This window comes from Apodemus sylvaticus, chromosome 13 (assembly GCF_947179515.1).
Source record: "Apodemus sylvaticus chromosome 13, mApoSyl1.1, whole genome shotgun sequence".
NCBI lineage: Eukaryota > Metazoa > Chordata > Mammalia > Rodentia > Muridae > Apodemus > Apodemus sylvaticus.
The window spans coordinates 41,358,784-41,384,296 of NC_067484.1; the positions used below are offsets into that span (position 1 = coordinate 41,358,784).

The window sequence follows — 25,513 nt, forward strand, 5'->3', positions numbered from 1 at the left end:
GAGGAGTGGCCCCTTGTTCTGGAAAGACTCAGTGTAGCAGTATAGGGCAAAACCAGAACAGGGAAGTGGGAAGGGTTGGGTGGGAAAACAGGGGGAGGGATGGGCCTGATGGGACTTTCGGGGAGTGGGGGTCCAGAAAAGGGGAAATCATTTGAAATGTAAATAAAAAATATATCGAATAAAAAAAGAAAAGAAAAAAAGAAAAAAAAAGTGTTAATTACATTTTTTTTACCATATAGGAAAGTAAATATCTCTCATTTGTATTTTGTTTTCCCAGGAATTTATTGCCATATGTTGTTCATATTAATAGCAACAATAATTCCATATTTTACTTATTTTATTAAAGCAATAATATCTAAATGCTATATTAACATATTGTTATAAATTTTGAATGCATTAAGACACAGAAAACACATAACTAATCATAGCTCTGTATTGTGGTGGGAAAACAGGTATCTGCCTCACTATCTTAAATACAATCAACACACATAACAAAAGAATTAGATGTAATACTTTTTTTATATTTACTTAATTTGTGTGCATAAGTACCTATCGTGTGTGTGTGTGTGTGTGTGTGTGTGTGATTACTATGTGCATGTGGCTGCCCCCAGAATCTGAAACAGGGGCATCAGATCCCCTGGTGCTGTAGTTCCAGGCAGCTCTGAGCAGTCTATTGTTGGGGTTGGAAACCAAACTGGGATCCCATGTAAGAGGAGTATGTGTTCTTACGTGCTGAGTCATCTGCCCAGTCCTCAAAAACTTAGATTTAATGTGGTTTAGATGAGACAACTAATAATCCCCTTACAATGAAATAAGCAGGCTTTAATTAGTCTTACATTTGGCATCTTTATTTCTTGATTTTAATTTTTCCATCAAAGATATGCATATTCTTTACCTGCAGTAAAGACACGTGGCCTTGGAAAACATACCTCTAACTTCTAGGTATCTTCAGGTATGTTCATGCTGTGCTTTGCTGTTCTAAATCATTATCAGGACCACCAGGCGGCACACAACTCTCCTACCAGCCTGGATGTAAGACAAGTTCTGTCCATTCTCCACAGGTATAGAGACAACAAGGAGAGTCTTAAGGAACCACATAAGATGACCTCAGAAGGAAGCTCCTGTCATGCGTATGTCTGATGACCTGTCTCTCATCAAAGCCAATCAAGAGACCTGCCTCTTTAGTACTTTCTAGCTGAGTTTCTTCCTTTTCCCCCTCTAGTTTGGTTGGCTTAGCCAAGGTCCAAAATTCATCCTACTAGCATGGATTTCCCTTCATTTGCGTTTATACATAATGCCTTCTCATTTCATCTTTATTGGAAGGTAACTTTGCCATGAAATCTTGAAAAGAGCAAAAAGAATCACCTTGTCTCAGGGTGTAGCTCAGTCGAGTCCTCACCTAGTATACATCAAGTCTTGGGTTCAAACCCCAGCCCCACTCGAAACCAGGTGTGGTGATGCATGCCTATGCCTCCAGCATCTGAGGGTAGGATAACCAGAAGGTCGAGATGTGTAATGTCATTTTTGGCTGCATAGGTGGGAATGAGGCCAGCCTGGGGTACATCATGAGAACCTGCCTCAAACAACAACAACAATAAAAAAATCAAACAAGTCCTTCATAACTTAGGATCATATCATCCCCTCTGCCTCCAAAGCCCTTGTTGTTCTCCACTGCCAACAGGCTGCAGCTGAAATGACGCAGCAAATAAGTCCTCTGCAAGTTGACACTTGAATTTCTGGCTTTGAAGCCTAAATATATTTACATTTATATTTATATTGAGTTGCCTCTGCTTCAAGATCTTCTAAGAGATTGCTACTTTTTTTTTTTTTTAAATTCAGCTCTTGTTATGGTTCAGTCTTACTTCTCAGTCTTTCTAGATCCCAAGGACTGACTGATCCTTCTGTCTTTGTCTTGCGTCCTCATACCCCTATGGAAATGTTTGCCAAGGAAATGTTATCACTTTAGTACTTGACTTAAAAATTACAGTGGGCTGCTGCTTTGTCTTTTCCTGCCTGGGCTGTCCATCAGCCCCTGAAGGGTAGTGTCCTAGTCCTGTCATATCTGTGTAACCTACAAAGGTGTAAAGTCATTTGTCTAAGTGCAAGACCCCTAAAGTCCGGGTTATCTGATTTCTAGCCCACAACCCTTTCTTTACCACCAACTGTCATCCATCGAAGTAAGTAGGGATGGATTTCATTTGGAATTTCTTGGGTTTAGCAATACTGGCATAGAAACGGCAGAGAGGTTTCCTGCTGGGAGATGGCTCCTGCTCTGAGTACGGGACTAGTTGGAGAGAGTCACAAGGAGACAACAGCTGCTCTCCTCTTTTTTCAGGATGGGATCAGACACGAGGAGCCCAGGAAGTTGATGGGTAAGGAAACTCACCTTAATTAAGGAAGCTTCCCCAGTCTTTTCCTATAACTGGGTGAAAGGTAGTGGAGTCAGTCTGGTGACTAAAGCCAGGTGATCTTACCACTTTGCTGGGTGGGGCCATCTGGTCAACCTATGGACTTTGACTTGAAATTAGATACTGTGGGCTGCAGGGAACTGGAAGAAAATGGAGTAGATTTTCTTCCTTCATTCCTTTTTGGTCATGGAGAAAGCTACAGAGAGTCTCTTCTCCCTGATCTATGGCTACCTACGGGAAGCCTAAGGCAGTTTCTGGGTGTGTCACCTTCATGAGGATGCTTATCATATTTCAGCGTCTTATTAAGGGGTGGGGATTTCCTATTGCCAGGCCCACAGACTGGCATATCTGCATGGCATGGGCTGTTCTTTGTTCTGTTTTCCTCTAAATTAGAAAACAAGATTTCTAAAAAGGCTTTTGAGAGGCTATGACCCGTCTACTTGATTGGAGAAGCCAGGTGCCACAGCTGAGAGACATGGTAGCAATGGAATTAGTTTCACTGGAAAAATCCAGGCTGGCCTACTTTTTGAGGTTACTAATAAAATTAACATTGCCATGAGGTAATAATAGAAGGCAATCATTTAAGAAAGAGGAAAAACTATAGACTCTGGAGCTGAGCCTGCTTCATCTGTAGCCTTGCCAACTGCTCCCACTTCTTATTTATTTTGAAACCAATCCCCCACCTTATCTTTTCATCTGGGGCTACTACAGCTTGTAGCTAGAGAAGGAAGTTTCTCAATAACCAGCAATGGGGCTGGGAGATGGAACAGGATAAAGTGCTTGCTGTTCTAGGACCATAGTTTGGATCCTCAGAACCCAAGTAAATGCTGAGTGGGTATGACTGGCCAGCTGTAACCCCAGAAGGCGGAGAAAAGGAGAGAGGAAGAAACAGGAATGCTACTGCCTACTCTAACATCTGGGCCAGATAAGGCTTTTTTTTTTTTTTTTTTTGAGATTAAAAACAAGAGATTCTAATTACCTGGGTCAACATGAATTGCATCATAACTATAAACTATATATCAAAGAACTTGGAGTATCACGATGCTAGGTTGGAAGATGGAGCTATACACAATGCCACAGCTGTTCCTCGTCCTGTGCCAAAGGGACAAACAGCTGTGAAGCAGCAATCTATCAACACCTAATGTGAGCAGGGCAGTGGCTGAGCTGGTACTATATCTGTCCGGGCTTCTGCATAGATGCTGTCATCTGCCTTTGAAACTGCAAGGTTAGGTCAGACCTCCTGAACATAGTCCTACACCCATCTGAAAAGCTTTGCAGTATGTGGGTTTCAAATGAAACCTGGGGGTCTAGGTGTGAAAAAGAAAACTCAGCTCTCTCGGGAATTTGTATCTTCAGAATTGACGGATGTAAATATACGTCTCAGGTGAGACCTGTCCTCTTAGTCTTCTCAATCAAACACTTATAGAATCCTGTTTAGAACAAATAACTCTGTCTTTGTCAGGGTTTCTATTCCTCCACAAACATCATGACCAAGAAGCATGTTGGGGAGGAAAGGGTTTATTCAGCTTAAACCCTTTCCATATTGCTGTTGATCACCAAAGGAAGTCAGGACTGGAACTCAAGCAGGTCAGGAAGCAGGAGCTGATGCAGAGGCCATGGAGGGATGTTATTTACTGGCTTGCTTTCCCTGGCTTGCTCAGCTTGCTTTCTTATAGAACCCAAGACTACAGCCCAGGGATGGCACTAGTCAAAATGCACCCCCCCACACACACACAGACTTGATCACTAACTGAGAAAATGCCCCACAGATGGATCTCATGGAGGCATTTTCTCAACGGAAGCTCCTTTCTTTGTGATAACTCCAGCCTATGTCAAGTTGACACACACAAAACCAGCCAGAACAAGCTCCTATGCAACCACAATGCTCAGTCTCTCCCTGAATGGCTTCTGCTACCACACAGGCAGGTTACCCTAGAAAGCACACAGAATAAAGATACTTTCTAAGCTGGAGAGTCAGACTGTTTTTAAGGCAGATATCTGTATAATATGGTTTGCTGCATAATATGATTTCATCAAAAAGTAGGAGAGAATGAGAGGGACTTCACTGTCCTTGAACCTTATAAGTCACCTCTCTTGTTTGTCTCCAGATCCCAGCCCTCACACAAATCGTTCTAACATTTCTTAGGAATTGTCTTAGAAAAAGGTATCTCAGGATCATGTGTGGGATAGCGCCCATAGGGAGTCAGAAGACATCTCTGTCCTTTACAAATCATTATTTTATGTTTGTAGTAACACAACATAAATGTATAAAGTGGGGTTTCTATCACAATGGAGAGAAGGCCAGTTTTATAGGAGAGACAGCAATAGTATAGTAGTGCCCTGTTGCCCAGGGGGTATATGTTTTGAAACTGCCAATAGATGTTTGAAATGGCAGATGAGAGGCCAGATCTTTTGGGCTCAGACTCCATTTTAGAAAACCTGACCTAAGGTTGAACTCAAGTTAACTAACACGCTGGTTCCTAGCACCAGTTTCCAGGCTACTCCCCCAACAAGACCCGTGTCTAGCACCAGTTTCCAGGTTATTCCCCAACAAGTCTGCACCCCCAGGTTACAAGCCCGCCCCTGACACTTCACTTCCTAACAACCACCAATCAGGAGGAAAGCAGAAATTAAGTTTACGGTTTGGCTCCCAGCACTAGCCAATTATGTTAAAGGCCACAATAGCCCCCCAATCAGATGTGTACGAGGCTAGACACCCACTTCTGCCTTCTATAATTGCTTGTCTAAAACTAGACTCAGGACTCCACCACCTCCGTGCTGTGTCAGGGTTGGCAGGGAGCCCAAGCTCGAGGTTGAATGAAGAACCACTAATGCGATTGCATAAGAGTTGGGTCCTTGGTGGTCTTCTGGGGTTCATGAACGTTTCATGGCATAACACAGAGGCGTTTGAATTCTCTATGTACTGTTTTCCCTATACGTACATGTGATACAGTTTAATTTATAAATTAGGTCCAATAGAAATGGAAATAACTAATAAAAATAAGTTGCATCAAAACACCAATATTATTATTCTTATAGTTTGGAGCCCAGTGTAAAGACAAGCAAGAGTCTTCTGCACGCTGTCACTCTGATGTCGTCACAGTGGCTGCAGGGCTACTGAAGTTACCAACAGGTGGATGACGTCTACCACCTGGATGTACTGGAGGAGGTGTCTGCGTGGGCGTGGTGCACAAATGTAAGAGCTCATCCTGTTACTCAGGACTGTGTGCCACGAAAAACGTACACCTTGTTTACTTCTGGAATTTTCCATTTAATATTTCAGATTGTAACTGAAATCTCAGAAAAGGAGAACTACTACACTGTATAGGAAAGTTACCATCTCCACTTCGAGAGCAGACTCGGCCAAAGTATATTTGAATAGAGGGAAAGAAACCCAAGAGGGAATGTGTGGGCGAGTCAGAAGAGTGTAGATTTTTTTTTGCCTGGGAGGAGGGAGCAGTTTATTTTTTATCTAATTGATGGAACTCTAGTACAGCAAAGAAATACAGATTGAAACAATACTTAGTAAAACCAGAACTGAAATTATTTATATTTCAGATGATGAAGGATTTCTTCCTTCTCTCTTAGGGGTGTGCTTGGACCATACGGTAAACTGTCTCTGAACTCAAAGGACACTTTATATGTCAGAGTCACTTAGTGCCAGGGGTCTGTGAAAACACACTTCTTAGCTCTAAGTCTGCACATCTGGCAGTCCAGGGTCAAGCAGAGAGAGTGTTACTGTGTTTCTCTTATGCAGAAGCCTTGTAGGGCGGCTGGGAGACAATAGCAAATGTCTCTACAAAACAGCATTAAGGCAAAATCAACCCCAACCCCCACCCCCCCTTGCTTTGAATCAGTAACACTGTCTTCAAAAGTGAAGTTTCTGTATTTATGACAGACATACTATACATGTTCAAAATACGGCCCTCACTTGGGTTTCTACTTGGAGGTATAATTACTAGTGATTTGTGTTTGGTTTTACTTTCACTATGATCCATGGTTGCTAAAGTTTCATACATGGTAATGTTTTGAAAATACTTTTTAAAAAGGCTTTAAGATCACAATGACTTTGAGGCCTGCTCTGTACCATATTCAGATTTCAGGTAAGTTTTTAGAGTGTATTTGTGAGCAGCAGATTCACAGAAAAAAATAACAAAAACAAAACAACAACTTAGAAGTACTTATAACACACAAAAGTGACTAGACACTGAGTGAGAAGTAAATTGGGTTTTGGAAGTGTTTCTTTTAAAGTTATGACTGATGTAATACTTAGGTAAAAGAAGGAGATTGGGATAGAGTGGGTTCTTATACTGCATTCATATCTTGCTAGTATTCTGTGGGATAGGTAACCTTGTTAAATTATTTTTATATGTATGGCAAAAAATAATTCTTTCTAAGGATAATATATATATATATGTATATATATATATATATATATATATATGCTAAAATTTTATTTCAGCCAACTTAAAAAGTGTTTGCAATTGATTTGAAAAACTAATATAACCCATGCTCATTGTTAGTTTTTAGAGGGATGCTGTTGCTTAGTATGTTTTAATAAAACATACTGAGCTCAGAAGTACATTTTATTAGGAGCCTATAACAAACTGGCTAACACATTTCTAATATAGGATTAGAACATATAGTCTGTTTAAATAAACCACTCCATATCAAGATTGTCCATCACTGCAGTACCAGTGAAACCCCACAGGACATCAGTATCTGCATCTGTGTCTCTCTCTGGTGGGATGATCAGATGACCTAACCATGTGAGGAGTATAGGGTAAGGCTGGGTGTTCCCCAGACAGATCTCAGGATAACTATGTAACTATGTAAGACTGTAGAGAACCAGGAATATACGCGGAGTTGTGCTGAGGGTGACACTGTGGTAGAGGGGTGGGCCTCAGTCAACCACTCAAGCAGTCTCAACTTCCTCAGTACCCACAGGCAAGCCTGCAGCTTTGGCTAGCTACATCCCACAGCTCACTGCCCGTCTGTGACCTGCGGCTTGGTACCAGGGTCAGCGGTGCCAGCGTCATTTCAAGTCTCACTAAATTTCGTACTAGACATTTTGTATTTGCATGTACCTCTTTCTCCAATTTATATTTTAACTCATTGTTGGTAGGAAAGCTGACACACACACCACACACACACACACACACACACACACACACACACACATTTTTTTTTTCCTGGGCAATCAGAAAACTTACTGAACTCTTCAATTGTGGTTTGGCCACTTCACTTGTATTAACAGGTTGGGTGGTTGTGGTGCACGACTTTAACCCCAGCACTCAGGTGGCAAAAGAAGACAGATCTCTGTGACTCTGGTCTACAGTCTGGTCTACAGAGTGAGTTCCAGGACAGCCAGGACTATATAGAGAAACCCTGTCTTGCAAAACCAAAGCCAAACAAAACACAATATAATAAAACTTCTCCTCTATTCGATGGGTGTGTAGGGAAAGCCTGACCCACCCACTACTCTTAACTTGGCTGCACTTATCTTCCCTTACTGCCCTTGTCCTGTGACATACTTTCCTGTGACACCTGGGTCATTCGGGGTTTGTCTAGGTGGCAGCTCATCACCCTGTCACCTCTATGTCACATCACAGAAATCACTTCCTGTCACCGTGGCTCAGACTGCGCCCTGTGGTGATCCCCCATCAACATGATGGCCCTAAATGCCTCAACTGTTTCCTGTGATCACAGTCTCCCAGCAGTTCCTACCTCTCGTTGCTCTCACTTGCTGTGTGTTAACCCTCAGAGGCAGACCCCTGCTTTTGACAGTTCCATGTGCTTCCTGTCCAGGATGCCTTCTGAACTTGGCTCACTTTCTAAGGCAGCTTGGGTTACCTATGAGGTCAAGTCATGCCACTCGCCCCTGACACCCACTCAGCACACCGTGTTCCTGTTGACTAGCTCAAGCCAGTCTTAACGTCATAGTCCCTGGAGCTGGAGAGATGGCTCAGCAGTTAAGAACACTGATTGCTTTTCCAGAGGTCCTGAGTTCAATTCCCAGCAACCACAGAGTTGTACAACCATCATTACAGATGCCCTTTTCTGATGTGTCTGACAAGTGTGACAGGGTACATACATAAAATAATTAAATCCTTTTTTTAAAAGTCATAGTCTCTGGATTCCTCTCAGGTAGAAGAGGAAACAATCCAGTCCTGGGTGTGGATTGGGGTCTTTCCTGCCAAACGAGCACTTAGCACTTCCCAGCCATCCTCTCCTTCCATTCCCCAAGCTCAAGTCCAACCACACATCTCACTTCTGAAGCCTCTAACCAAACACAGCTCATCTCTCTAGGCTGGTGGTTCTCAAACTCCCTAACCCTTCAATACAGCTCCTCATGTTGTGGTGGCCCTCCAACCATGAAATTATTTTTATTGCTACTTCATAACTGCAATTTTGCTACGGTTACGAACTGCAATGTAAATACTTTCAGAGACAAAGGTTTGTCAAGGGTCTTGACCCACAGGTTGAGAGCTAGTGATCTGGGGGATAGGGTCATGCCATGGCTAAGAAAAGTAAGCCTGCGGTTCGAGGACAACCACCATGAGTCGTCTCCTGACCATGGTGTCTCTCTATGATCACCAAATGCATCTGTTCACTCTTCCTGCTTCAGAAGGAAAGGTCAAGGCCGTCTCTGACATCCCAGTTATGGGTTTGCCACATTATCTTCTGCCTCTCTGCTGGCTTCTCTGCACTGGGTTGTTCAGAGGCCCACAGTTGTAGCTGGTGATTTTCTCTGGCCTGCCGCCTGAAACTGCAGTCTATCTATGTATGCTGACCCTGCGCCTTCCTTTCCCACCGCCCAGAGCATGAAGGCTTAGCCTGCAGGCCTATCGTTCCACTCAAGTCTCTCAGGTGAGTTTTCTATCACTCAGTGACAAGGGAAATCCTCCGTAGTCATGGGCGTTTGAGTGCCTGGTCCCCATTGGTGGTGCTGCTTAGGGAGGGTTAGGCAGTGCATTCTGGGAGCTGGCTTGAGGGTTAGGTGGTGCATTCTGGGAGCTGGCTTGAGGGTTAGGTGGTGCATTCTGGGGCTGGCTTGGAGATTAAAAGGCTTTGCTTGCTTCCACTTTGCTTTCTCTGCTTTGTGCTCGCCAGCTCCCCTTTCATGAAATCCTCGGGAACACTGAGCCAAAACTAATCCTTCCTTTTGTAAATTGCCTTGGTCATGGTGTCTTCTCACAACAATGGAAAAGGGAGCGATACATCATCATTTGGAATCTCTTTTCCTTGTTACTCCAGTGCATTTTATTTTGTTTGATTAACTGTCTGTTGGTGTTTTTAACTGTGTTGTTTCTTTCCCTGCAGTTCTGTGGCCTCTTCCTTTGACCTGCATGCCAACATCTGCATGCCAACATCTGCATGCCAACATCTGCATGGCAACACAGGCAACAACTCCTTTTTTCTAGTTCCTACTCTTCATTCAAAAATTCCAACCTGATTTTAGCTATCACCTGCAGGTTAACAAATCCCAAATCTACCTTCTAACTCTAATATCTATCACAACCTCAATTTTTATAAATAGGAACTCAATCTTTACTTTCTATGCTTTGTGGAATAATATAAAAGTATAATCATCCATTCTACCCTCCTTTGGGAAGAGTCTTCTTTCCTCCATCATTCCAATCCATCACCCTTTTATGAGGTACTATGTTCTCTCTCTCTCTCTCTCTCTCTCTCTCTCTCTATATATATATATATATATATATATATATATATATGTGTGTGTGTGTGTGTGTGTGTGTGTGTATATGATACAATTCTTCAACCATAAGAAGAATGAAATTCTGTCATTACAACAACATGGATTAGCACTGGAGACCTTTATGTGAAGAAAGACAAACAGCACAATACTTAACTCAGGTCACATCTAAAAAGTTCATCAAAGAACCTGAGAGAATAGTGGCAGTTACCAGAGATTAGAAAGACTGGGGAAGTATATCTACACAACGGAGTACTATTCAGCCATTAGAAACAATGAATTCATGAAATTCTTAGACAAATGGATGGAACTGGAGAACATCATACTAAGTGAGGTAACCCAGTCTCAAAAGAACATTCATGCTATGCACTCACTGATAAACAGATATTAGCCTAGAAACTTGGAATACCCAAGACACAATTCACATATCAAATGATGCCCAAGAAGAAGGAAGGAGTGGCCCCTGGTCCTGGAAAGGCTCAGTGCAGCAGTGTAGGGGAATACCAGGACAGGGAAGTGGGAAGGGGTGCATGGGGGAACAGCGGGAGGGAAGAGGGCTTATGGGACTTTTGGGGAGGGGGGATCCAGGAAAGGGAAAATCACTTGAAATGTAAATAAAGAATACATCGAATAATTAAAAAAAAAGAAAGACCGGGGAAGAGGGAGGGACGGAGAAGGTTGGTGATCCATCAGTATGAAGTTACAGCTAGACAGGGGTGAGAGGTTCTGTGTCCTAATGCAACTACATATAATAATAATAATAATAATAATAATAATAATAATAATAATAAAAAATAATAATAATGATGATGATGATGAGACACATATTCAAAACGCTAGAAGAAAGCATCCCAGATGAAAAATTTCCCCAGCTCTGGAGATCACCACATTCAACCTGATTTTAGTATTATACAAAGTACATGTATACTGAACTATCACATGCTATCCTGCAACAGATATGTTTTATGTATGTTAAAAACAAATTTACTTTAAAATGTATATTGATTTCTGCCTTAATATTCTTGAGGACAGGGTCTATGCCAAATACACCCCAATGTCTATAACATACTATTCTTCCTGACAATATCAGTACCTTAAAAATGTTCAATTACTGATGCAAATGCAAGCGTTTTAAAGACTACAAGTAAACTATAAACACAAGCATTATTATCGAATGGACAGCTGTGACCCATACTATTATCCAAGCTTCACTTCTGAGGAAAGAGCTTCTTCACCTTGTTCTGTATTCATCAGACTCAATGAACAATTACTGTCAGACTTTCAGTGTACTGAGACGCTCCAGGCGCTATTGACCATGACCTGGGTCCTGACTTGTTTTTCAGGCTTAAGTGATGTTACTCATTTAGGCATTTCCACCATGACACCATGGCAACCCAGGGTCACGGGAATGCAACTGAAAGCTGATACGCAGCTATAGTGTGTAGGGTAGTCTAGCTTTGTGCCAGTGGCAGCCTCACCTTAAACAGGTGTGGGTTTACTTAAGGGAAGAAATAAAAGAATTAATGAAGATGCCAAATCATGCAGGAAAGAGGAGATCCTCTTCATATTTGAAAAGCAGTTTCCCATTTGTTTAGGCTAATAGAATTCTCTACACAAAGGCACCAAAGAGTTCTAAGAAGTAGGCCAGTTTCTTCAAAGACCAGCACTCCTTACGCTGGCAAGGCTCTAACAAGCCAGGCCATTCCTCTGTAAAGGAGGAAACTGAAGGCCAGAGGAGAATGGTTCCCCTAAAGTGTCAGAGCATTGGTTGCAGAGCCAAACTCGGAAGTGAAGCAAAGGTCAAAGCAGGGAAGGGATCGCAGGCTAACAGGGCTCCAGGTCCTCTTCCCATTCTCCCTGTTCAGAGCGCTCCTAAGTGCACATTAAAAATATATGTTCAAGGGGATAGTTAGATGGCTCAGTAGGGAAAGATGCTTGCTGCCAAGCCTATAAGACATGAGTTCAAATCCCGAGGCTCCACATGATGGAATGAGAGAACTGATTCTCACAAGTTTTCCTCTGACATCCCCAAGTGCTAGAATATGTACATGTGCTCATGTGTGTATGTGTGTGTGTGCACACATGTGTGTGTGTATCTATATTTATATCTACATAAAATTATTTTAAAAACATGCCCTAGAACTTAGAAGGATCATATTCTTCTTATTCTGGTCATTTATTTCATGTGTGAGTGTTTTGCCTACAGGTATGTCTGGGCATCATATGCCTGCCTGTTACCCACAGAGATTAGAAGGTGTAGGATCCCGGGGAACTGGAGTTACAGATAGTTGTAAGGCACCATTTGGATGCTGGGAATTGAACATAGGTCCTCCGCTAGAGCAACAGGTTCTCTTAGCTGCTGAGCCACCTCCCCAGGCCCTCTACCTGCCTTATTTTTTGAAGCAAGGTCCCTCCCTGAGCCTGGAGCCCAGCAACTGGCTCTAGTGTCTGGTTCCAGAGACTTTGTCTCTACCTCCCCAACACTGGCATCACAGGTACCCTCTGCAACACTTGGGTTTTCATGTGAGTGCTGGTTATCTGAACTCAGGCTGCCTTGCTTAGGGTTTCTATTGTTGTGAAGAGACACCATGACCATAGCGACTCTTATAAAGGCAAACATTTAATTGGGTCCGGCTTACAGTTTCAGAGGTTGAGTCCATTATCATCATGTTGGGAAACATGGTGGCATGCAGGCAGACATGATGCTAGAGATGGAGCTGCCAGTTCTACATCTGGATGGGCATGCAACAGGAAGGGAGAACAGCACTGGGCTTGCCTTGAGCATCTGAAACTTCAAAGCCCATCTCCAGAGACACATTTTCTCCAACAAGACCACACCTCCTAATAGTGCCACTCCCTATGAGCCTCTGGGCACCATTTTTATTCAAACCACCGCGAAGTTTCTCATGGCTTTTAGAGCAAGTACAATGGATACTGGACAAATGGATACATCACCAAGCCCCTAAAAATGATACTGGACAAATGGGTACATCTCCCAGCCCCTAAAAATAATGCTAATGCCATATCAGCACTTATCCGAGTATTGCAAAAGCAATAAAAAACATGTTAGGACTGAATAGCAATCATAAAAATTTACAGTTTTCACTATGGCATTGAGCAGTAATCCTAGATCTGGACGTGCAGAGATTGTTGTGAATATTGTCAGAAACTGTCTTGTTATTTTTAGAGTCATGGCTTGTATTTGATCAAAAAATGATCTTATTTACAGAAAGGTTTAAAGACATTTAACTATTCTTGTCTACTCTATTCACCAAAATCGGCTTCAAACAAACCCCAAGCTGTTTCCAAAACTTGAATTCTTTTTCAAAAGTAAAGGCCTTGCCAACCCTGTGGCTATTCAATCAGGCTTGGAAAGTAATGCCGCAAGAGGAATTTTCAAAAAGACTTTGGGAAGCTGCAGCATTCTTGGTCAAGTTCTTGGGTTCCGTTGGTGACTCCTTTAAAACAGATAATATTCACAGGCTCTCCAAACAAATCAGTCACCACCCTCTACAGAAACATTCCAGATTTGTGCAAGAAAAATCAAACTAAGGGATTTACTTATTTTATTGAGATAGGAACTCATTAGACTAGGCTGGCCCCGAAGTCACAGAAATCTGCCTGGCTCTTCCTCTGGAGTGCTGGGATTAAAGGCATATGCCATTATGCCTAGCTCCAACTATGGGTTTTCCAATAGGGGATTTATGAATAATTACCGTGTATATCATCAAGTAAAGCAGCAACAGGCAAATACTCTCTTTTCTTCTGTCAGAACAGAGTGCAGGCAGATCTCAATGAGTTGGGCCAGCCCTGGTCTACATAGTAAGTTCCAAGTCACCCAAGGCTAGTAGAGAGATTCTGTCTCAAAAACAAAACCAAACAAAAGAGAATGAACTGAAGGCTGAACTGCTCAGCTGGGACCCCTGACCACTGAGCTCAGAACGACCACTAGCTAAAGAGCATCAAACAGTAGCATTCTGGTGGTTTTGTTACTGTTAGAACAGTACAGTCACTGTACAGGCAAATAGCTATGCTGCAAAGAAACTCGGAAAGAGTGGGATAGGACAGTAATGCCTGCCACTTACTAAGCTCTGCTCTCCAGATCTGTATGACTACTCTTTAATGTCATAGAAACCCCAACCCACAGTGCAAGACTTTCATCTGGTCATGTGCTACATACCAATGTTTTGGTCCATGCAATACTGCATACATCACAGTGGCCCGTAAGACTCTTAAGGATCTGGTGGGCTCTGGAGATGTCTCAGTGGTTATAGCACTTGCATTCAGGCACTAGGACTGGGGTCCAGATCCTCAGAACCCATGGAAATGTTGGAAAAGTAGAGTAGCAAGCCTGTAAGTCCATCCTTAGAGGGCAGAGACAGGATCCTTAGAGCAAGATACCTAGACAGACCAGCAATATTAGTAAGCTCTGGGTTGCATAGGGGCCTGCCGGTTAAATAAGATGGAAGAATGATTGGGGATGATTCTAGACATCAACTTTGGGTCTCCATATGCATGGGCCACCCATGTGAGTGTGCACGCACTCTTGGTTCTCCACACACCTGAAAATAAGCATACACATACACACACACACAGACCCAAACACACCCAACATACACATGAAAATGGAAAAAGAGGAAAATGCTATAATGAATTAGAATAATTCCTACTGAATAATTAAAATAATTCATGATATGTTATATGTTTATGATGATGTTGGTGCAAAGAAACTAATTGTAGGGCCAACTGTATAAAAACAGAGCAATACTATTATAATGTATATATACTATTTTATAGTGAAAACAAAGTTTTAAAAAATATTTACTGTCATGCCCTTTATTCTTTCCAAATTTACTCTTTATTAAAAAAAAAAAGATTACTGACAAGATGTCAGGTTACATTTTCAAGTCAAGGGACTTGTTGAACGAGTCTCTTGATTACATCGCTTTAATGCTGAATTTAATCTCTTACTGTTTCTTTCACCAAGGCCTGGAGGGGCAACAGGTTAGACCATTACAAGATGGCGCTAGTGTGCAGCGGTCTGGTGTAAGTACAGTCTCTGATATTTCCTCCAAGGTAGAATCACCTAACAGTCCACTTCTCCAAATGTGCTCCCATGAATGCAAACGCAAGACTGTTAAGTCCATTTGAAATTCAACATTCTAAGGAATACGAAACAAAACACTTGATTCTGAGCCTTAGATGACAGTAGACTAAAAACATTTGCTTTATCCTGTTAGAAGAAGTATGACATATCTGAAGTTATGCAAATGGATCAAACGGAAGGAGCACCTTCTGTTGGATTTAAGACAAGCAGAAAACTTAGCAGGATTCACGAGAGGAAGGCTCAACTAAAATCACGGTGCGAAGATCAGGTGTCTGGAGAAGAGCACCGGGCAACTGGTGTCATAAAAATCAAGTCTTAATGCTGAACGAAGTTGGGTGTCACGAACACAGCATATGTGCATTTCTGTGTAGAAAATGCAAAACTGAAAAGCTTCAAGTATGCTACTGGGAGAATTTAAACCTTCCGACTTTTGACAATTTACTTACTACGTGTTACCCCATCTTTTCCCCATCCTCTCCCCACAGTAAGTCCCAGATTCTTAGCAAAGATCAGCAAAGCTACAGTTTATGAACCAGTGGGCAGTATCAGCCCTGGGCCAAGTGCAGTTACAATCCATTTAAACTTTAAAACGCGTTAATACAATGCAGGTGACGAAACCAAGACTCAGCACTCAGCACTTTGCCAGGGCCTTTCTTGTGAAATTGGGCTTCTTAATGTCTCCTGTTCAAGATCCTGACAGTCCTGACAGGAACAAGCTGTAATACAAACTCACCCACCCTCACTTTGGCTGACAGACTACTAAAATAACAGAGCTCAAGAGATGGAATTTCCCTGGAATCTCACGCTGGCAGAAATGTTTTGAGCCCCAGGGCAGCCATGAGGGGATCTTGTCTCTCAGAAAGATGTGTAGTTTTCAGATCAGCATGGAGAAGAAAATGGAGAGCCCTTAGGGGTCAGTGATGAGTAGGGTCCTACTTTGACTCAGATAGTTCAGTTATGCAGAACTCTGAACCTCTTGCTAGGATAGGAAAGTGACCTTGGGGGAAAGCTGAGGTCCTTTTATCTTTCTTCCCACTGGGGCAAATCTCCCTTCCTTGGCTTTTCACGATCAGCCTGGCTTATCAAGGAGGGCTGGCTGAGCCTCGCTTGTTAGGCTCTGAGCCTAATTGAAGTAACAATCCTTTGTCTTCATCTCCTTCTCCCAGCAAGAAACACTACCCAGGGTATAAAAGTATATAAAATAGGCCTACAAATAAAACAGTTATTGATCCTAAAGTATAGGAAATGTATTTTTAAGACAATTTTGTTATAATTTTACTATTTCTTAATGGTGAATGTGCTTTATAGTTTTAATATAAAGAATTAAATTTCTGTCGAATATGTGACATTAATACTACAAGTCAAGGAACATCTTTCGGAGTTAACAGACATTTTGATGTAATAATCATCAATGTGGAGTGTGCTCCTTGGCATGAATTCGGCAGAAGTATGTTATGTAGGGGAGCATTTCAGACATTGTTGGAAACAATCTTGAACCAAATTTTGCTTAACATGCATTATCCTTAGAAGCCAGAAGAGGGTGTCAGATCCCCCTGGAATTGAAGCTACAGATGGCTATAAGCAACTATGTGGGTGCTGGGAATCAAACACCAGCCCTCCGAGAGAGCAGCCTTGACCCCTGGGCCATCTCCCCAGCTCGTTAATATATTGGGTTTTGTTGTTGTTGTTTTTGTTTTTTTTAAAGTGAAACTCAAGTCAACAATTTAAAAATCAAACATTCTAGCATTTACAATCCAATGTATTGATGTATTGATGTGATACATGCCAGGCAACAATGATAGGAAAATATGAAAAAGTCTCTGTTTTTAATAATTGAACCATTATGTTCCTTTAAGAGCAGGAAACTTCGTGCAGTGAAAACACCACACTTCATAGCAGATACTAGTCTCGGATCTGAGCTGGTGCTTCTGGCAGTGGTCGTAGGTATTGTGTGGTGAGACCAACACGTACGCTACAAAGCCTGTGTCCTTTGTGTTCAGAACGAGAGCAGCACAGAAGCCCACACTGTAACACAGCGAGGAGCTCCTCAGGTTCATTATGTGTTTGATTTTTGAAATAACTCTGGCCACTTCTTTCAGAAACCCGTGACCGTTGCCTATTTTGTTTTTTTTTGACTCCTGCTTTCAGTATTATGTTCCGTATTATGTTCCGTATGTCCATCACCCCACAGTGTAAAGAGCCAGGCTCCAGGAGGCAGGACGACCCATATCCCAACCCCGGTTCCCTGGAGCTCGAGTCCCTAACTACTTTTTGCACCGTCTGGATAAACCCGCAATTTCTTGCTATTCTAACCTGGTCATAGAGCTGGTTTGGTTCATTACAGATGTTTTCAAACACTTTCAAACCAAAACATTTGTATCTTTATTATTTCGACACCTCCACCACCGATGGGAACATACTCTTTGCACTTTTTAATATGCTCTAATGTTTAATTCTTACTCCACTGTTTATACTAGCCACTGAACTGAGGGGTATCAAATTTGAGAGATGAGCACAGACAGACACACACACACACAGACAGACAGACATACAAAATGCACATGCATATGGACAGAAGGCTCTTGCACTGAGTGGGAACTTTCAAAGTTCGAGATCAAGCACGAGAGAAGCCAAGTGTAATTTGGTTAGGACTGCTTTCTTCCTCTCAGGTTTCCAATTCGAGACTACTTCCTCGGAATTTTTACATTGACGGTCAAGTACACCAATGTGCCACACCCAAGCATTATCTTAGGTAACTTTAAAAAGCTTAACTGAGCCCACGAGATAGCCCAGAGGGTAAAGGTCAGTGTCAAGTCTCAGGATCTTGTTGATTCCCGGGATCCAAATAAATAAAGGTGGACAGAGAAACTCTGGAAGGTTTTCCTCCAGCCTCAATATGTCTCTCTCTCTCTGTCTCTCTGTCTCTGTCTCTCTCTGTCTCTCTGTCTCTCTGTCTCTCTCTCTCTCTCTCTCTCTCTCTCTCTCTCTCTCTCTCTCACACACACACACACACACACACACACACACACTTGCTGCTTTTCCAGAGGACCTGGGATTAATTACTAGCACCATCTAGTAGCTCACAACCATCTGTAACTCCATTTCCAGGGAGTCTGATGTCCTCTTTGGCCTCTGAAGGCCCAAAGTTGTAAGTGAAGAAAATTTTGAGTTGATTTCTAGAGATAAAAAGAGAAGGAAGAGGAAAAAAAAAACTAAATAAAGAAGCAGAGGTGAGGAGAGGGACCCAGATGGAGATACCCCAACTCCTATTTCTTCTGTATATCTCTTTTAGTTTTATGAAAAAAAATTTCAAAATTCAATTTCTCTAATTATTTCTAGCTGGGCCTCAAATAGGCTATTCAAGCAGCCTTCTGCTGAGCTAACATTATCCCTGGTCTTTAATTAATAGTTTAAAAGTATTTGTTTTTATTTTATGAGTATGAGTGTTTTGCTTGCATGTATGAAAGTGTACTACGTATACATCAGGTGGCTGTGGAGGCCAGAGAGGGCATCAGACCCCTTGGGACTGGAGTTATGGTTGTAAGGTACCACGCAGGTGCTGGGAACCAAACCTCAGTTCTCTGCAAGAGCCAATGCTCTTAACCACTGAGCTATCTCTCCAGCCTCCTTAATCAATATTTTAAAATGACTAATTATCACTACATATATTTATGGAATATATATATATACACATATATACATACACTTGTATAAAACATGGAATGTGTTTTATTTATTAACTAATTCAGCATCTCACTTACCTATCGTTTTTTTTAAGGAGCCATTTGATATTGTCTTACTTTGAGACATACAATTATTTACATCCATTTAGTTACCCTGCCATCCAACATATCTCACATTTATTCTTGTCATCTATCTGAAATGTTGTCCTCTTTATTACAAGTTATACTTTGTGTGTGTGTGTGTGTGTGTGTGTGTGAATGTGTGTGGTGTACACCACATACATGTATTGAGGCCAGAGGACACCTTCTGGGAGTCAGTCATCTCGTTCTGCTATGTGGGACCCAGGAATCAAACCAAGCTTGTCTGCTGACTCCACACCCTGAGCCATCTTGTCGTCAGCCCTCAACCTCTGTGGTCTGAGCACTCCCGTCCCACTCCATCCTCCGGTAACTATCATCCTGCTTCTATGACGTCATGCAGTATTTGTCATCTGGAGTTTGGAGTTTGACTTGTTTCACTCCACCTAATGTCTTCTTGGTTTATTCATGTCCCAAATCACAGGATTTCCTTTCCCCCTTAAAGCCAAATGGCATCTCCCATGCCATGTTCTGTACTGTGCATATGGATTACATTTTAACTCTTCATTCATTCATGGGTAAAGGCTGATTTTTATAGCTTTGCTGTTATGAATAATACTGGGATGAACATGGGGGTGCTACATGTTACCTCTTTAATAAGGCCTGCTGGCCTCACTATAAATGATGTACATGGTGACTAGTACTAGGAAAGGAGGTTGCAATGGTCTGTATGTGTCCAGGACTAGAAGGACCTCAAACACTGGCAGAAGATGCTGTTTTAGAGTAGGCATGGAGAGCCACTCTGGTGTGTAAATTCTGGAGCAAGGACCAGGGATAAATCACCATCCAGTGTTTATATCTCGAGTGAGACGATATTGGCTTGACTCTGAGTCTGCTGTTGTATTAATCCTGCTGAGCTTCTCAGAGCTTCAGTACTTTTATTTGTAAAGTGGAGTGTCAATGCTGCCTGTCTCCTCCTCTGTGCAAACGAATGAATGAAACGAAAGCATCTTCCCTCTCACATAGCAAGCATTCTCAGTGCCAACTCTTATTACAAGGAGGCTAGGTTCTGGGTCACAAGGTGGTTGCAGTAATAGTCCCATTCTGATGGATGTTTACTGAGACACCAGGAAACCCACAGATGTAAGCATAAACATTTGGCAAGCTAAAAAGATTCCTGTCCTGGAAATATTAACGTGCCCACTGGGCCATCTCTCTGGTGCCCCCCACCCCAACCCCATGAGTTCCTTTCACTACACTCAATGCCCACACACCCTTAAAGCTTAATTGACCAATCAGATTTATGTATCAATAATACCACAATTTACAAAATGCCAATTACAACAATATGAGTGCCAATTGATAATGATAAAAGCTTTATCCCAATATTTCTAACCTTGTGAAATCATAACTACTTGTGGCTGTTAAAACCATGTGGGATCAGGATCTTCTTCCTGTCCATCTGCCTCCATCTTGGCTTTTTCTACTCTGAGAGGTTGTCTCTGTAACCCTTAGCTCCGCCTCCCTTTTCCCCTGTCAAATCACAAGCCTCCCACTTCTCTAATGTGGTTGGACAGGGAAAATCCTGCAACAGATTCCATGTGATGTTTATCACACTGGTACACTTACAATAGCATTCCCTTTTTAAGCAACTCTTATCCTGAAACCGGAACAAGAGTTGAAGAGCTCAAAAGAAAAAGTAGACAGGAGCGAATGTGACTTTGGCAGGTTTAGACAATGCTTCCTAGTAGGGAAAAATAAGTTAGCAAAATTTGCAACAGTTTACAAAATACGGCAATAGGCAAATATCTTAATCACAGGGAAGATTCTGTTAGAGAACAAACTTTTTACAGTATCTTAATGTGGCAATGGGCACATTTGTGCCTAGCCCATCCCACAGTTCTTTCCAGTTTCAGAAGAACAGATACAAAACCACATTTATCCTTGAACGGACCGCCATGATTGTACAAGTGGGTACCACAGTGTTTGTTGAATTGAAACTAATTTGTGAAACGAATGATTCCAAATGAAAGAATGCATCAGAGCTATGAACTTCAGTGTGCTCAGTGTTTCGCTAATGTCTAAGCTTTTAATGAACAAAACTTGGATCAGTGCTATCATAGAGTTTTCAAACAATCCAAAGCATCATGGCCTTATCTGAGGATCTAGACACCTAGGATGAAAAGGTTCCAAAGCTTGGCAGCTGTTCAGTAGACTTGAAGTCATCCTTGTTTGTGTCACTGGAAGTAGACTCCCTTGGGTGAGTCTTAGACTACAAGTTTCAAGACCCTGACTCTCTAGTTCTGTTTTTGACCGTCAGGGCTCCAGCCCCAGACGATATCTCTAACATGGTAAAAGGACTGTCCATACTGAGTTGTCTTCAGAGAAAGAGGGTATGTGGAAAGAAGACGAAGCGCAAAGGGAACATGTATTATTAATAGTGCATCTTTTTCTTAGCTCTGTTCTGAGTTATCTGTCTAGTTATTTAGTTAGGTTTCTTTTCTTTTCTTTCTTTTGAAGCCAGAGTTTTTCTATGTAACCCTGGCTGTTGTGGAACTTGCTATGGAGAGCAAACTGATGAAGAGTCTCCTGCTTCTGCCTCCCAGCTGCTAGGATGGAAGTCATGCGCCATCATGCCCTGTCATAGATCCAAATTATTATAATACAGTTGGATTTTATTGAGGGTAAGAAAAAAAGTTTTATGAGAGTTTTACTTCTGGCAACATTTTCCCTTCATCATAATGAGTGGAAAATATACCACTTCTCCACCTTTTGCTAAGACCGAGTGAAGGATGTGGAATGCTAGCTTAAGATGCTGGGCACTGGACTGCCAAGAGCTGGCAGAAGGTCACAGCCTTGAAAGCACAGATTAAAGCACCTGAAGTATCTTCTTCCTAAATTTCTGTGTAAATTCAATTGACAGATTCTAGAGTAGTGATTCTCAACCGTCCTAATGCTGTGACCCTTTAATACAGTTTCTCATTTTGGGGTGAACCCAAATATAAAATTATTTTGTTGCTACCTCTTAACTGTAATTTTGTTACTGTTAAGAATTGGAATGGCCGGGCAGTGGCAGTGCATGCCTGTAATCCCAGCACTTGGGAGGCAGAGTCAGGCGGATTTCTGAGTTCGAGGCCAGCCTGGTCTACAGAGTGAGGTCCAAGGCAGTCAGGGCTATACAGAGAAACCCTGTCTCAAAAAACAACAACAACAACAACAACAAAAATAGAACTGGAATGTAAATATCTGTGTTTTCCCACTGTTTTAGGCCACTTCTGTGATCGGGTCCTTGGACCCCTAAAGGAGAAATGCTGATCTAGAGTCTGCAGTCATGTGTGCAATCCTCGGAACAAAACTGTGACCCACAAACAAAACAACAACAAAACACCTGAAGTATGAAATAATGGTAACAGAGACCGAGTCTTCACTATTAGAAACTGCCATTGACAGTAGTATCAATAAAGCATTGTAGGCTCCCTAATGACTTAATAGTATGAAATAACACCAGGCTTATTTAGATATTGATTGTGCCATGGGTTAATGTTCCAGTGATGTGGTGACAGAGCAAATCAGCAAATAGTCAAAGGGGTTTTTTTTTTTTTGCTTTTAAAAAGAGGAACAATAATAGCAATTGTTGAAAAACCATACCCTGGCTACTAAACAAGTGCTCAAGTGTCCTTATAGGATGTAAATACTTGTGACGGGAAAATGTGTTTTCGGTTTGAAGATTTTATAGGTCAGATAATGTGCAAATCTAATGTGTTTTAAGAGAACAGACACAGCCATATGGTAGTGGCGTGTGTGTGTGTGTGTGTGTGTGTGTGTGTGTAAGGGCACAGACTTTGAGGGAACAGTGAGGAAGAATGAGGAGAGCCAACCAGGAGCTCTGAATCAAATAAAATACACATTATTGTGAAAGTGATCAACAGATGACAACCAATAACCAAAGACGCCTGGATCTCTCTAGACATCATTCAGAAATAGAAGGACTGAAGGGAGTTTAAGCAAGAACTTTTGACATGGCTCCAAGATTTGAGGAGTTTCCCTAAATCTCCTTGGGGAATCAGAAAATATCAACTATAATTTCGGATCCAATAATTCTCATCACCACTGGATTGCCGGATAGACAATGCATTCTTCAGTGAGGAGAGGAAGGGAGGAGACAGGAAGGGAGAGCGGGAAAGAAAAAGCTGGAGATGAGGGAAGAGAGGGAGGGACAGACGGACGGACGGACGGACACACAGACACAGAAAGAGAGAGGCAGAGGCAGAGGCAGAGGCAGAGGCAGAGGCAGAGGCAGAGGCAGAGGCAGAGGCAGAGACAGAGACAGAGACAGAGACAGACAGACATATAAGAGCTGCCTCTACAGAAGTTCAAAAAGCCTTTCCCATTCGGTCTAACAATTCGGGCGCGTCGCGTCCAGTAGAGGTCACTTACTGGGCCAGGCCAACTTTGCTTTCTCTCTTGGTGAGCACTTTGGCTGCCTTGGCGTCCTCCACCTCTTGCTGGAGCTCGGTCATCGGGGCCGCGTCCCGGGCGTACCCCAGGATTTGGCTCACTATTCGGGGCTCCCGGCTCCCGGCTCTCCCGCACCTTAGCGCTGCGCATCCAGGCGGCGGTGCTCCCGGTCCGCCAACATGGACACGTTGGAGCCGGCGCGATTGGTCCGAGCTAGGCTGGGAGAGCCCAGAGGGTGGGAAGGGGAGGGTCGAAGCAAAGTGACAGCCCTTCTCCCCAACCCAGGAAACAGAGGAGGAGCAAATGGAAACCTGTTGAACCCGTCTTTCTAGGAGAGGACGCTAATTGGCCAAGCAGTTGAAACATTTGCCTAACAAGACACAGCACAGTAGCCGCCTGCTATTCTAGGTCCTCTCTCTCTTTCTCTCCAACCCAGCGGGTAATAGGGGCGGGGGTAGGGTGGGGGGAGTAAGCGGGGTAGCCGCAAGCTGCGGTGCAGGAAGTGGACCGCATTGTATGGTGGTGGCTCACACCAGTGCCCTAAAGAGCGGGCCACTTCCTCGCCTAAGTTTTGCACACAGAGCCTTGTCTCACTGAAGACCGCCTCTTCGTGCTAACAATAGAGCCCCTCAGTTTGTCATGTAGGAACAAAGGGAATAAATATTCACCAAGCTAATCCCTTCTAGTTCTTCAGTGGGAAAGAGATGGGAGAGGCAGGAAAACAATCATTGAAACTTCCTTAGCAATCTTGCCTGGGTGTGGTTTGGCTGAATAATGTTCTATTACCACGCATACATTTTCCATAGTAGATGTTGGGTTTTTATTTATCCACGGATGGACATTTGGGGGCGCCTCACCTTCCGCTGTTCTGAATGATGCTGCTATGAACTGGTGTCCAAATGTTTGTTCAACTCCCTGCTTCCATTCCTTTGTAAGCTTATCAGAAAGTAGACTTGCTGGGTCACGTGGTGTTCTGTGTTTCTGCAAAGCCATGATGAGGCTGTTTTGATGCTTGAGTAGGTGAGTATTCAGGGTAACCCTTACAGCTAGGTTAAAGAGCGCTAAAATACTCATTCTTCAGTATCTCTGACTAGAACTTCTATAAATGAGGCAGAACTGGAGGAGATCATAGAGGTGGATTGTGGTTAAAGTACCAAAAGAAGTAAGTAACCTGAATTACTTTACTTGCAGAGTTTTTAATTACATCACACAGCAACTAATTGCTTATTCTTCCAGCTACTGACTTTAATCTTATAAACTCTATTATAAAAATTGCAAGTAAATAACATCACACACAAAAAGTAACCAGAACCAAACTCTATACAACTCAGTAAACTTCACGGCAGTTAGAAGTGGCATTCTAGCCGGGTGTTAGTGATCCATGCCTTTACTCCCAGTACTCAGGAGGCAGAGGCAGACAGATCTCTGTGAGTTCAAGGCCAGCCTGGTCTACAGAGCAAGTTCCAGGACAGCCAGGGCTACACAAAGAAACCTTGGCTTGAAAAAAGAATTGGCATTTAGAACAGAATAGCTGAAACTCCATATTCAATTTTACACTTTTAGTATGCAATATGTTTTATGCACTTATCCATCACCAAAACCAAAAAGACTCCCGACAGAGCTAGAAAACACGTAACTCCTTCTTTTTTGTGTTCTTTCTCCCGTGCTCAGTCTTTCCACATCTCTCTATGTGGACTTCCTTGTTCTCTTTTCGTGTTGTCCTGTATCCACATGCACATTTGTTTACATATTTACCTATTCACTGAATTCCACAGCTTGTATATCTTTGCTTAATATTGTACATTCCAAGTCCATCTATTTTTCTACAATTTTTAAACTTTATTTTCCTTTAGAACTGAGTAGTGTGCGTGTGTGTGTGTGTGTGTGTGTGTGTGTGTGTGTGTGTGTGTAGTTTTTGGTTTTTTTTTCCGTTTATTTTTGGTTTTTCGAGACAGAGTTTCTCTGTGTGATCCTGGCTGTCCTGAAACTCACTCTGTAAACCAGGCTGGCCTCGAACTTAGAAATCCCCCTGCCTCTGCCTCCCAAGTTCTGGGATTGCAGG

The 25,513-nt window shown here is 42.5% G+C and overlaps 1 protein-coding gene across 1 annotated transcript in view; it reads right to left on the reverse strand.

The window, feature by feature from the left end:
• Gramd2b (GRAM domain containing 2B) overlaps positions 1-23,673 on the reverse strand; it is a 72,013-nt gene extending 48,340 nt beyond the window's left edge. Inside the window, exon 1 of the mRNA XM_052155437.1 lies at positions 23,431-23,673. Coding sequence (XP_052011397.1) covers positions 23,431-23,513 — 83 coding nt within the window. The 5' untranslated portion in view covers positions 23,514-23,673. The remainder of the gene's footprint in view (positions 1-23,430) is intronic.
• Between the last annotated feature and the right edge of the window lie 1,840 nt (positions 23,674-25,513).